Here is a 12,760-nt window from a genome sequence, read left to right on the forward strand (position 1 = left end):
TTTGACAGCTTTTGACACATTCAATCATCTTGTTTATACTGTACGCTTGGATGCGTTGCAAAATTACACAGGGTGTCGCGCAAATATTTGTATTTCACCGATGTTTGCTATTGCATGTGAGTTAATGTTTCATTGCTTCGCTATTGATTCGATACGGTTTTATTGATTTTCAGTTTATTGTTGCAACAGATGATGTTAAGAATGAATGAAGAATGATATGAAATATTCGAAATTTCCTCAATAATTCCGTTCAGGAGATCAAATAGCAGATTAATTTTACTAAAATTAAGACTACATGAGGTTTAAATGGATTTGGCTTTGGTTTTAGAAATTACGAACGATTGTTTACACGAATACTAAAGATGCACATTTTAACGATATTCTTCAGGTTCTACCTACTGTAAGAACGATCCGGTTCGGTTTATTGAGCAGCGGCGCCAGTCTTCATACGATATAACCACATTCAATCCGAACTGTTCCTTCGTGTGCATGAATAATTTATCCAGGACTAATCCAGAAATTCAAGACCAAGCCTGCTTAGGTAGTACCAAACAGAAGATTGCAACAGTTCCTTATATTTATGCCTTGGTGTTCGGTCTAATACACTGAAGGTCGTAGATTGCATCTCATCTCAACAGGCAGAAAAACAAGGACATGACTTCCCGACTACGTGGTAAAATAACACATTATGTATGACCCACTCTACTAGTTAATACCTCTGCTAGCGAGCCACACTAGTATGATGTTTCGAGCTATCCTGATGAAGGTTCGCGTCTCCAAACCGTGATTCCGGTGGACTATCTTTGGCGGAGTCTGGAAACAAAATTGCGCATGCGAGCGAATGGTCTTCTCTAAGAAGTCTGCAGTCATGGGCCTGTAGAATGATTATCGCGTCCCTACCCGAGCAAGTCTGTTAGTTATGTTTAGTGGAAGTTAGGAAATATGCAAAAAAATGGAATTAATCGAAACGACCATATGCACAAATTAGTGATGAAATTGTTCAAGCCTGCTTTCAGTTCACCCCAATTTACTGCCTATCTTTAAACTGAATATTTCTCAGCGCGATAACATATATTGTACTCGTGTACGCACTTTAGGCTCCGCTCTCATTAACGAGCGATGTTTGAAACCATTCAACAGTTGATTTAGTATTGCTGTTACATGAATGTAAAGTACAGTAAACGAAAGTCGATGGCTTCTGGTTGCACTTGTCCCACTCAATCGCCGTATCTATTTTTATTATGCTTCTGTCCGTGCTTCAGCAGCAACATAATAAAATAAGAATATGCAAAGAAACACTGTGCTTGTTACCCACACTAGCGAAGGAAAGTGTATAAAAGGCTTCAACGATACGATGAAAAGAAAATGAACGAAACGAGGGAACGAAGAAAATAAATACAGACCCACCATTCTACAAGGAGACAGATGGACGATGATGGGAGAAAACAGATAGGCAAAAGCCATAAGACAAGAACGGGACACCGAAGTGAAGGGAAAGCAAAGTAAACGTAAACCCCAAAGAACAGATGACAACAAACATCGGCATCAAAATCCATGCAAGTGAAAACAACCGATGGGAACCAGGACAGCCAGCATCCAAGCCAGAATTCGATCATTCGTGGCGTACATGTGTGTAGGTGTATAGCATGATCGTATACTGTTCTGTACTGTGTTCCATTCCATCCGTTGTGCAGAAGAGCGAAGCTGATAGGAGGTTTAAAATGCGTACAATGCTTGCGAAGGGCTCTGGGCGTTGTGTTATCGAAGGATTTCGAACACAACGTTACCAAAAGATATTTTTCCCAGGCGTTCGTCCAAATGAGTATAGTAATTGTTACTTCGGTAGGTGCAATTACGCTGATTACACTGTCAACTGACCTCGAATGTAGGACTGAATACATGATCAACGGCAAGGTTCGGTGTAATAGAATGAATACATTAATACTGGTATATAATTTACTTTTACATAGCTATGAAAGTTAGTTAAGTAAGTATAATATAAGATAAACATTGCTGTTGTGGACTGTTAAAGAATAAAAATTTATATTCATTTGGTCATGTGCATAACCATAAATATATTCATTTAAATTACACAACCCCTTACTAGGTCTACAAAACTTGCAGCGCATATGAGCTAAACTTCTGTTGTGAGTACACAGAATACAATATTAGTGCATCACTTAGCAGCTTCATACCTTCACTTCACCCCGTACTGCTCGACAATTGGCCAACCCTCCGGTTCCATCCTACCTGCCTGATCATTGTTTACACTAATTTCGATGCAACCACTGCAATATCGCCTTGGCTAAACTTCACGCGTTTTTATGTCATCTAGAGTGGGACGATAGTCCCCACTCTAAACCTTCTTGCTGACGCGCGATCAGACCGTTTACGCACCAACCCCCGCCGTTCGGGCCCAACCCTGCTTGGCGCTTCTTGATCCAGCACAATCGTAACAGAATGAATATCGCTTATGCGGCTCGGTGAGGTGTGTGGGTTTTCATTCATAACTTTCCAACAACCGGTCCAGTGTGTTCGCTCTTCTATCCTTACCTGTTTATGCCCAGACAGGTTCCACACCCACAAAGCCACGATCGTTCGGCAGAGCGTCGGTATGTGTGTAGGTATTGGTGTGGTACGACAGCATGTTGTTCCTTTTTTTGCTCATTCATCTGTTCCTGCCTTGCTAGGCTTTACGGACAAGGCCCGTAGCGCGAGGATCAGACAACAGTGTATGTGAGAAGTGTTGGGTCCGTCATGCAATTGCTGTCTTTGGAGCGCTTCTCTATCAAAGGGACTGTTGCGCGTATGCTATCTGTCCTCTTCCCATGCCTACACGCAGGACCATACATGAGGAAAACGACGAACGCGATCTGCGTATGTCACGAATCACACGTTCCACATCAATCTGTGTATCGATGAAACAATACAAACAACATATATAATTTCTTTCTTAATCCTGCAATGAAAGGGCGTGTTTCTAGTGCTCATTTTATAATTTCGCTTCAGTAATTTACATAGTTCATAATATAGATGCAGCAAAGCAATGTCACCAAATGGCTCCAAAGCAATGGCTTATTGAAAGGAAGTAACACCATCGCATAATGGTTTTTAAACCCACAAATGCATAACGCTTCCCATTGAACTTTGGTTCGCTCGTGTGTGTGACGCCAGTGCGCTAGAAATAAGATCATCGTCAGTTGAAGGTGTGCGTGCAGCCCGACAGTGCCGATGTTTATTGCGGCTGATCACAAGCTGGGCAACAAATTTTTCGTTCGAGTCTGTCATGCGAACGTTCTCGCGTGGTGCTGAAGTGTACAGTTTGAATATGCGCGGATGCGGAACATCGTTCGCAAACCGGACGACCGTTTGACAAACCGTTTAACGTTATTTGAATGTTACGAATTACGAGGTATAGAAAATAGATAAATTATTTTCTGAATATGTAGAGCCGCTCAGCTTCTCCGATTCTACCTCTAAAACGGTTCAGTGGGGGAGCCATTTGGATGAGCCCTGTTCGTTCCAAATAATTACGGTATCTCTGGTGGTTCTATGTACAACAGTGGCAACAAAGGAACGAATGTAAGAAATACATCCATCGCTCTTATCGCTTGCATGGACTCGATTTAGGTCCAGCCCCGGGTGGGAGCGATAACAACTCGCGGTCCGCCCCAACGCTGGTCGGTGTCGAACTATGAGCGTGCAGAGTCGAAAACACATTCTCTATCCTCGTACCGCTGGTCGTCGATGTCGTGTTGATAAACTAGTGATAGTGCAGTGTTGTTGAAAGCAGCGTGGTTCCAACCAAGCAGTGATGAATGGCCAACCAGAGAGTGTTGCTAGGATAGAGTCCGGCTAGGGTAGTGGAAAAACTGCAACGTTGGTCTGTGTGTGAGTGTATATGTCTGTTTTTTACTGCTCAAGTAATATTTTGCCAGAGTTTTTGAATGAAATCTGAGTTTTTCAATGAAAATCGTAAATACTTGGTTTTGCCGCTTGGAGCGTACGATCGCCAGGCTGAGATTGTGAGTTGAGTGTGTTTGTGGCTTCGTACAAATTCTCAGAGACAATCAAATTCATTCAAGCCAAACGCTGTGAGTAGTGTAGTCGCAAGTTAACGATAATCTCTGATCGCGCTGACGACTGGGCTCTGCTCAGAGCCACACTGCCCAATGGTACCCGCGAACGGCAACGAAATGACCAGACGATCAGGGAAGAACGGAGAAAAAAAGCAATCGAAGATCCACGAATTAATATGCTAGTCAGTCGCGGCAATGCTAAACCATTGCCGGCATTACAGCAGCAGAGCGGTTACCAGGAATGAACGTGGTAGACGGGACGGTGTACAAACCGTTGAGCCACCACCCGGGTTGCTAGGTGGTGTTTACGTGCGCGGGTGAGTGTGCGAGGTTTTTCGTCGTCCCTGCGTAGTGCTACTGTGTGGAGAAGAGATGTGAAACGAATTGAAACAAAGTTGAAAAAGAGTAATGAAGAAAGAAAGAATAAAAAAAACGATAGTGAACGGCATCGCGCATGCTAAAACCGAGCTGAAGAACGAAAGAAACGCGGAACGCGATGACGGAAAAAGTGATGAAGAGTAACAACAAAACCTACCAGCTCGTAGGCAAACAAACACGTACGATCGCGAAAGAAGTGTTCGAAAGGGGCACCGGGACAGGACCGGAGCAGGTCGGATCGAATGGAAACGGGTACGGGGGATCTCGAGCGACGCGCGACGATTCTCTTGATAGAAAAAACGCGTCGGTTGACGGAAAGGGCGCCCTACCCGGCTGCGACCGATCTGTTTCATTCATAAAATCTTCACTCTCGAACGCAACCTCCAAGAAGGCCTGGCGACGAGCGACGAGAGCGACTACTCTCATGCGTTCTTCTTCTTCTGCGCGTGTGTTTACTCACTCGCTCCCCCGAGCCACCCCACAAATCGTTGGTGATTTTGCATCGTTATGTGCGACGTTGTTTTGGTGCGAGCTGTAAAATGAGGCAAAAACACGGGGACCAGCTAGCCGGCAGCCGCGTTCTGGCCCCAGCACTTCCGTAGGTGGACTGCGCCTGTGTGTGTGTGTAAGAGAGAAAGAATGAGAGGGAGGGAGTTGGCCAAAAAAGATCAAGTGAAGTGTGTTGCTAGGAGCGCAATTGCTTGTTCTTACATCTTTTCAGATAGCAACTTTAGGGGGTTGTTGTTGGTTTTTTTTTGTTTGGTCGTGAAATTGCTCCAAACCAGGCGGTGACAACTGTCTGGCACATGTTGTGTAACTGTGTGTCATAGAATGTTAAATTTAATTTTTAGTATGGTTCTTTAGAACCCTCGTAACTAGTGTCGTTTTTATTCGTGTGGCTTGAATGTTTTTTTCAATTATTATTCTTTTCTAGCGAGTTTGTGATGTGCCTTTTTAGTGTTTGTGTATCGTAAATTGTCCGGTGTTTAACGTGTAGTGTGCGAGCTACAAATGAAATCGATGCGAGTGAAATGCGATTTTCTCCTTTCAACAGTGTTTTGAACCATTAAACAATTACGTTGCGAGTAAGTGCGCTGTGCGATGAACATATTTGTATCGTGAATATTCGTTCGCATTGAAAAGTGCAACCACAACTGTATCATTGTGCAATTGCAGGCATTAACTGATTTATTAGTACACCAGTGTGTGTAATTGGGTCTATGCGTTTGTGTGCTTCCAGTTGAATAAAGTGTGTGACGAAGTCGAAATGTACTTTTATACCAGTGGGTGTGTGCAGGCAGCGTTTTACTGATAACTGATTTTATGCAGCTGCAGCACTTATCAACGGTTGCTTCTGGTGACAAAATAATAAGCCTGTCCAGTTGATACTTCCGCACGGCTGACCCTGCGTAAAGGAGCTACAGCGAGCAAGGCGAGGGAGAAAGCGAAAGCATTGCGATATTCGAGCACTTCAACCAGCGAAGAAACAATCTTCTACTGGCTGGGGTAAGGTTTTGTTAACAGGTTTTATGCTTCATGTAATTTATATCACTAACATTAAGAAACTAACCAGCAAAATCATCCACTGCCAAAATCTTTCCAATTGCAAGATTTCAACTTCAACCATTCAACCAACCATCAATGTTCCAACAAAGAATCTCTGGGAGGGCTTTATTGGCTTTTTCCGCTCACAATACTTGTAGTTGGATGCATCCAACGTGTCCATGCTTGACGTTGTGATAAGTGTGGAGCATAATTTTGTGAATGAACTCTTAGACCAGCAGCAAGAAGCGAAAGCGCTGCGGTACGCTGTGTACAGAGCAGTAGTAGCACTGTCAGCTCCCTATCTGTATACCCCAAGCAAGGCAAAAGGTTCTTCCGATGGTTCCACCGTTTTTTACACGCTTCTTCAGACGGGTAATTATTTTTGCTTTACCAGCACGATGGCATTACCCGGTTTGCGTTTTTATGCGTGGTTTTTAGTAGAGTTTCAAGGAGACATAAGGTTTTTTTTTGGGGTGCATGTATGTACTGTTTTCACCCTGATAATCTAGCATGCCTATGTCGGCGAACTGTGTAGATCGTGCAGTTGGACGAGACGCGGCTACTTTCCTGTTCGTTTTTGTTCCAATCTTGCAAATGGTGGCGCAGCGTACGAACTTTCTGCAAAAATCGTTGCAATCTGTTGCGCAACCCGGCACAATTCCCGTGCCCAGCTGCGCAAAACAATGGTTTCATGCCGCTGCGTCTTAAGGACATAGTTTCAGGTTCTATGTTGCTGGACTTTATACGACTTCATCATTTAATACAAGTTCCATGTCCCGGCCAATTGCAAACTAATACACGGTGACGTTAAGGGTTTGGGCAGCACGAATAACACAGCGACACACTGAAAACGTTATGAAAATTCCCCTTGTTCGCTGTGATAAGATAAAACAATAATCGTAAACTGCTTCATGTGTTGTGTTGTATCAACCATGCATTCCTTCCTTCGCATACGTCTCTAAAACAGAGTTCTCCACAGTGAGCAGGCATACGCCTACATGCAACCACGCCATCGAGCTTATCATGTTTACCGATAAATGTTGAAAATTTGACCATGGCAAAATATTCATACATTTAAAAGAAGCCAAACGTCTAATCGAAAATGGTTCCGCTGATAGTGTGGCCAAATTTGCGCCCTTTTCGAGCTGTGAAAGCAGAAAAGTGAAACAAACAACCCTAAACACATATACAAAAAAACATATATATACACACACACACACACAAATACCAAAAAGTTTATCATCAAATTGTACATTTTATCTTGGTGACATGCGCGTGATCGTCAAGGTACGGTGAAATACAAATGCGTTGATAACATAATGTTGCTCGTATTAGTAAGAGCATTGAATCGTTGTCAATATTCTGGTAAATTCATCGTTCCCATAATCTTATGACTCATGTTACACAGCACTGGAATGTAGCAGATAAACAAACTAGCAGCTGAAGCGCGTTGTATGCTCGTGACTTAATGCAGCAGCAATCCGTAAAATTTGTAATGTTAACAATTTACACTATATAGTAATAGTAGCGCAATACTACTTATCATTCGGCGTATTAGACTACGTGCGGTGTTCGAGTTTGGAGCCACGATTCAATTATTAGTAATACCGAAGCGATCCCAAGCATGAAAGCATGTACTTCCCCGTGCTGTATAATCTTTGTGATAGCAAATATTTGCTTTCGTAATTGTTGACTTCACCGAGGTGGGCCTTTGACGGCTTTCGGTCGGGGTTGCTCGTCGGGTGAAACTGACGGTTAAGATGGGTGAGTTAATTTTAGGAATCGGCTTAAAATTATCATGTCAATACAAAAATGACGAAGACGTTCGGTAAATCTTGTCACACCACGCGCCGTCAAAACGTGGCGGCTTCGTTCGTTCTCTCCTGCATTTGGAGGTAAATAAACAAACAAACAGCATCCTTCAACGCTTCGGTGACGTTGTGCCTCGTGTCTGAAATGGAACGTGAGCTTGCGTTGCTTGCGGCACGGAGACATAGCACTGTCGTCACCAAACAAGGCCTCACGTAACAAGTTTCGAGAATGAAATCCTAATGAAGATAAATTCTTCGGGTAAAAGGTACAACATAGCTCAAACACTTCCCCCAACCGTTGGATATGGATTGGGTAAACCTTACTCGGCGTTCGAATCATGCAGTTTCATCAATTCGAATGCCTCGATCATCGCGATCATTCATGGGTTTATGTAAAACGCAACGATGTTAACCCATTTGTCCGGATCGGATTGTAGATTGGACGGTGGCTTTTAAATTCTTGACATAGTTAAAATAATACCGGCACAGTGTCCATCGTTCAGTAGCGCAACCGTAGCTCAATTAGAATCACAATAAGATGCAAACCAACGAAAACAGCGCAGCGCACTTTGCCACAAACTGCGCGTGCTGAATGGTGCAAATGGTGCTGTTGACATTCCCCTCTTTTAAATTGTGGATTTATTTCTGGAACGGAGGTTCATTTTATGCACATGCATAAACTGGACGATTTAGATGTACCACCTCGACGATGCCGCACAGCAATGAACGAGCAGGCGGTTATCGTAGGAACGAACGAAAAACTGCCAATTGGATGTGAGCGATGTAATGTTCGGTGGAGTGGTTGATGTTTCGATTTGCTCTCCTTTGTAATGTTTTACATCGAGAAAGAAATGTGGTTATCACTTATAAGGCGTCTTTCCTGTTGCTCGATTTTGATCGTGCACGTACACGATCATGGGAAAAAGGGAATTTTGTGAGCATACTACTTCGTTATTTGTGATTTATCGACGATCAAAATGTGCTTTATTCTTCCATTCTTTCCTTCCCTTCTTCGTTCCATTGAAAGAATCTGGTTGGCTCTCCGTATCCTTCACTCGTAGCATAAAAAAGGAAGAGATAAATCTGTATATGCCTTATGAAATTTGAAACTGCAGGTTGTAGGGATAATAAGAACAAAACGAATAGGCATAGATTGATCGTTGATGAGATGGTGGTTATGAGTTTCAGCATGGCGGTAAGGATGTTGCTGGAAATCCTGCAGCGAACAAACCCGTATAGCTACCGCTCGAAGGGAAGTATTGGCTGGTTCCAGCGATGGAGGAGTCTCACAATGCTTGCCAAGCTTTTGAAGGAAAGATCCCTTTAACAGTACACACAGGTTGTTTGATGGTATAAAAGGATTGAGTTACAGTTTCGGCAAGGATGCAGCATCACATTCCCGACACTGCCAGACAGCTGCTATCTTGTTACCAATTTTGTTTTCTGGAACGTGCAAGTTGATCGTCTGCGGACATTGAACTACCGCATTTTTATATCGGTTTGATCGCTTGGGTGAGTTAGCTCATTATAGAGTGGATAGAGGCGAAACAGTGTAAAGGGGGTGTAAAGACAGATGATTTGTAGGTGGACTGTAGGCAAACATCGCTTTGAAGCTCTAAGGTTTCACTAATTCCTTCCACATGTATTCAACAGATCGCAACGCTCGCTGGGTGCATTTAGAAAATAATTTGGCCAATTTAAGGAAGCTTGTCTTTACACTGCATCGGAGTAACGCGAAGGCGTCGGGAACATTTTAAGGTGTTCGTGCCCAAGGCAACTGTGGGTGCGAAATGCTACTGAAATGGGATTCGTTTCTCTCTGCAGTTCCTTTTGTTAGTCTGCCATATGGTTGATTTCATTCTTGCTTAGCTACATTTCTATCTCACCGGCATGTTCGTCGGACTGCTCAACGTGATGGAGTTCGTATACGTTGATCATTTAAGAGCTCATCTCATTCGTTTCCCATGGTACAAAGGACAACAAAACTTGTTTTATAATACTTGAGTAAATGCTAGAAAATTGCATGTTTGGTGACATAAAGCGATTGTAAATTTGTCACACATACAGCCTATATGAATCCGGCTGACAAATATAGAAATAAATCTCAAAACCCAACCAAAATAAACTATTTTGAATGGTATGGTAAATTTTCAAAATGCATCAAACCCAACATGTTAACACTATTCGGAAAGCATGTTGCAACGAGAACACTTCAGCGAAACAAAACTAGACCTTTGCGCCATTCCACAACATTACAGTTTTAAACATAAGTCGATACCCAAAGTAGTTATCCAAACGGTGGGAAACGAATGACGATGGAATGGGAAAGTGTCGAATAGCATCCTAAATCCTTGAACTGATTTTGGTATGGGCTACCTGCTTTCGGTCGAAAGTCGAGGAACACATGCTTGTAACTCTTGAAGGGCCGCGGTCTCTACATCACACCAAACAGTCAAACTTCGAGCAGCATCGTATTGCACTGTATTGACAGGATCGAGATGATCGTAAGCTTAGGGAACAAATAGAATCAGATAAAACAGTCATAATCAATGTTGTTAGTATTTAGTTTTATTAACCGTAAAATAGTTTTATTGTAGAATTATTAGTTAGAAGTTAATGGAATCAATGTGTCCGGTGTTTTAATGTTATTTGTTATTTAAATTGAAATCTGACGCGAATGTAATATTATAGAGCTAAACTAGATCATGAAACGACGAACACACTTGAATCATTAGAGGTTTTGCTAGAATAGTTGAGGAGCTACAAAGTAATATTTTACAACAGTCAACCTATTTATCTTTCAAACTGATCCGACAATTTAACGCGCTTTGCTTCCAATAGTTCAGCTCCTTTATACAATCGGCCTTCGCTCGCGTGGTGTGACGCATCTGGTCTATTAGAAAATTTACCATTTTATTTGCTATCAGCTGTGTACGTCCTGGGAAGGACCTTCCACTGCCCTGTTTTGATAATATTTTTAAATTAAAGGTTGTTAACATTACTAGCAAAATAACTAGCTAGATTTTATAGAATTAGCTCGAACAGTTGCGAATAGTCCTACCGAAAATCGTACACCCACGTCATAACATTTCGTTATCTTTGGATCTTTTTCATTGGAATTATCAAAAATGCACAAAATAATACACAGACAATGTGGAACAAAGCGTATGGTTAGTCGTTGTTGAGGTTTATTTCCAAATTGTAAGAGATCTAATTTTTTTAATAACCAAATTTTGTTTTTTAATCATGAGTTTTTTTTTGTTAGAACGGCCTGGTCGCATCGACAAATCATGAGTTATTAAAAATAGTAAAACTAAATTTTTATGATTTTTTTTTATTTTTAGACCAAGTTTTGTTGTATAGCCCTTTGAGCCAAACAATAAATAATTGATATAACATTACATTGCATGAAATGAGCGAAGCGTGTAATAAATGAAGTAATAAAAATGAGTACCGAGAAAACGGAAATTGTTTGTTCAGTTTGGAAGTTTGGAACGTGACGCTTTCTATGCGTCAATGTTATTTTTTTCTATTACTCAGAAACATTATACGTATTGTTGTTCCTTTTTTGTTTTGCCTTCCGAAACTGGACGGCATTTGCTGGCCCAAGATTCTTTACTTAATGACGGCGCCAGGCACTCGGAAGTGCTGGGAAAATTTGTATTGGTACAAGGAGGTCGAGGTCCCGTAACCGGCTATTGATGATGGCGACAATGATGGCGACGTCATTATTGACTGCTATGCATTTGCAAATGAAATGTACGGAGATAATAGTAAACATAATCCGTCTGGTGTACATATTACCATGCTGACTATATCAATGTGCAAACAAATATCTTCGTCGTTGGTATCAACCTTTGGTTGGTTGTTCAATTTATGAAAGTTATATTTCGTGTAATTTTAAGTGCTTGAATGAACGAAAATGTATTCTTTGAAGCTCACGACCACAACAAAATACTTCAAGTTTTATGATTTATAAACATTTTTAATAATACGTTGAAGTGAGACTAGGAATTCTAAAATTCTAGGCTTACCATATGCCATATACCATAGTTTGAATTTAATATGAAAATACGTTGTCCAAACTCACGAGCAGAAAATTGAAAATGTAGCCCATATTCCACTGAAATATCATACTTTGCCACTTCAATAGTATGAACATAACAGCGTTACAGCGAAACAGGTTGTTAATTGATACATAAGCTATTGGAGAAGTTGATTGAGGAAATTTGGTTGGTAGTGAAATGATTTTGCCAAAAGTTTACTAATATAAGCGCAATAAAAGATATCATAAAAATCTACTGAAAACTAATCTGAAATCTCCATTCGACAGGCTCATTCAAGCAATGGAAACGGACCTGGCGTATGAGGTATTGGCGGACTATTCGCTGCAAGAGACTCCTTTCTACGAGGCCCCGACACCGACGGCACCTGTTAGTGTCAACCTCTATCCTCCACCCAACAATACCCATTTGCAAACTAGCCAACAGCAATCACGCAATACCGGCAATATCAATCGTCGTTACGATTCGGCGTATGATCTTTCACTGGCAACATCCATGTTGACCGGCAAAATGCAACTCATGAATACCAGTAGTTCAGCGGGAGCGGTCACAAACGGCGGCCCAACAGCGCTGCACGGCGGGATGCATCACGCGGGTAGTCATCAAACAATCCAGCAAAGTCAACACCAGGCCGGAATAGCGCTGGTTCCGATCGGTGTGTCCAACCTCAGCTCAGGATCATCGCTAACTTCGTCCATTAGCAGTGGCAGTGGCGGTGGAAGCCTGATGCGACCGAAGAAAATGAAAAAATCCGTCAGTTTTCTACCGACATTCGTACAGGTAAGTAACCGGAACTCATGGGTAAGGGAGAGGCGAGGGCGAGGGCCAGGAGCTCGAATATTTATATTATGCTGCTTGAATATTCCCGGCACAAAAACAAAAC

At 42.0% G+C, this 12,760-nt stretch overlaps 1 protein-coding gene across 1 annotated transcript in view; it reads left to right on the top strand.

Moving 5' to 3' along the window:
* Positions 1–5,954: 5,954 nt before the first annotated feature.
* The window catches only part of LOC128307525 (ETS-like protein pointed), an 82,685-nt gene continuing 75,879 nt past the window's right edge, over positions 5,955–12,760 (top strand). Inside the window, exons 1-2 of the mRNA XM_053045404.1 lie at positions 5,955–5,963; positions 12,147–12,657. Of these exons, the coding sequence (XP_052901364.1) occupies positions 12,160–12,657 (498 nt within the window). The 5' untranslated portion in view covers positions 5,955–5,963; positions 12,147–12,159. The remainder of the gene's footprint in view (positions 5,964–12,146; positions 12,658–12,760) is intronic.

This window comes from Anopheles moucheti, chromosome 2 (assembly GCF_943734755.1).
Source record: "Anopheles moucheti chromosome 2, idAnoMoucSN_F20_07, whole genome shotgun sequence".
Classification (NCBI taxonomy): Eukaryota; Metazoa; Arthropoda; class Insecta; order Diptera; family Culicidae; genus Anopheles; species Anopheles moucheti.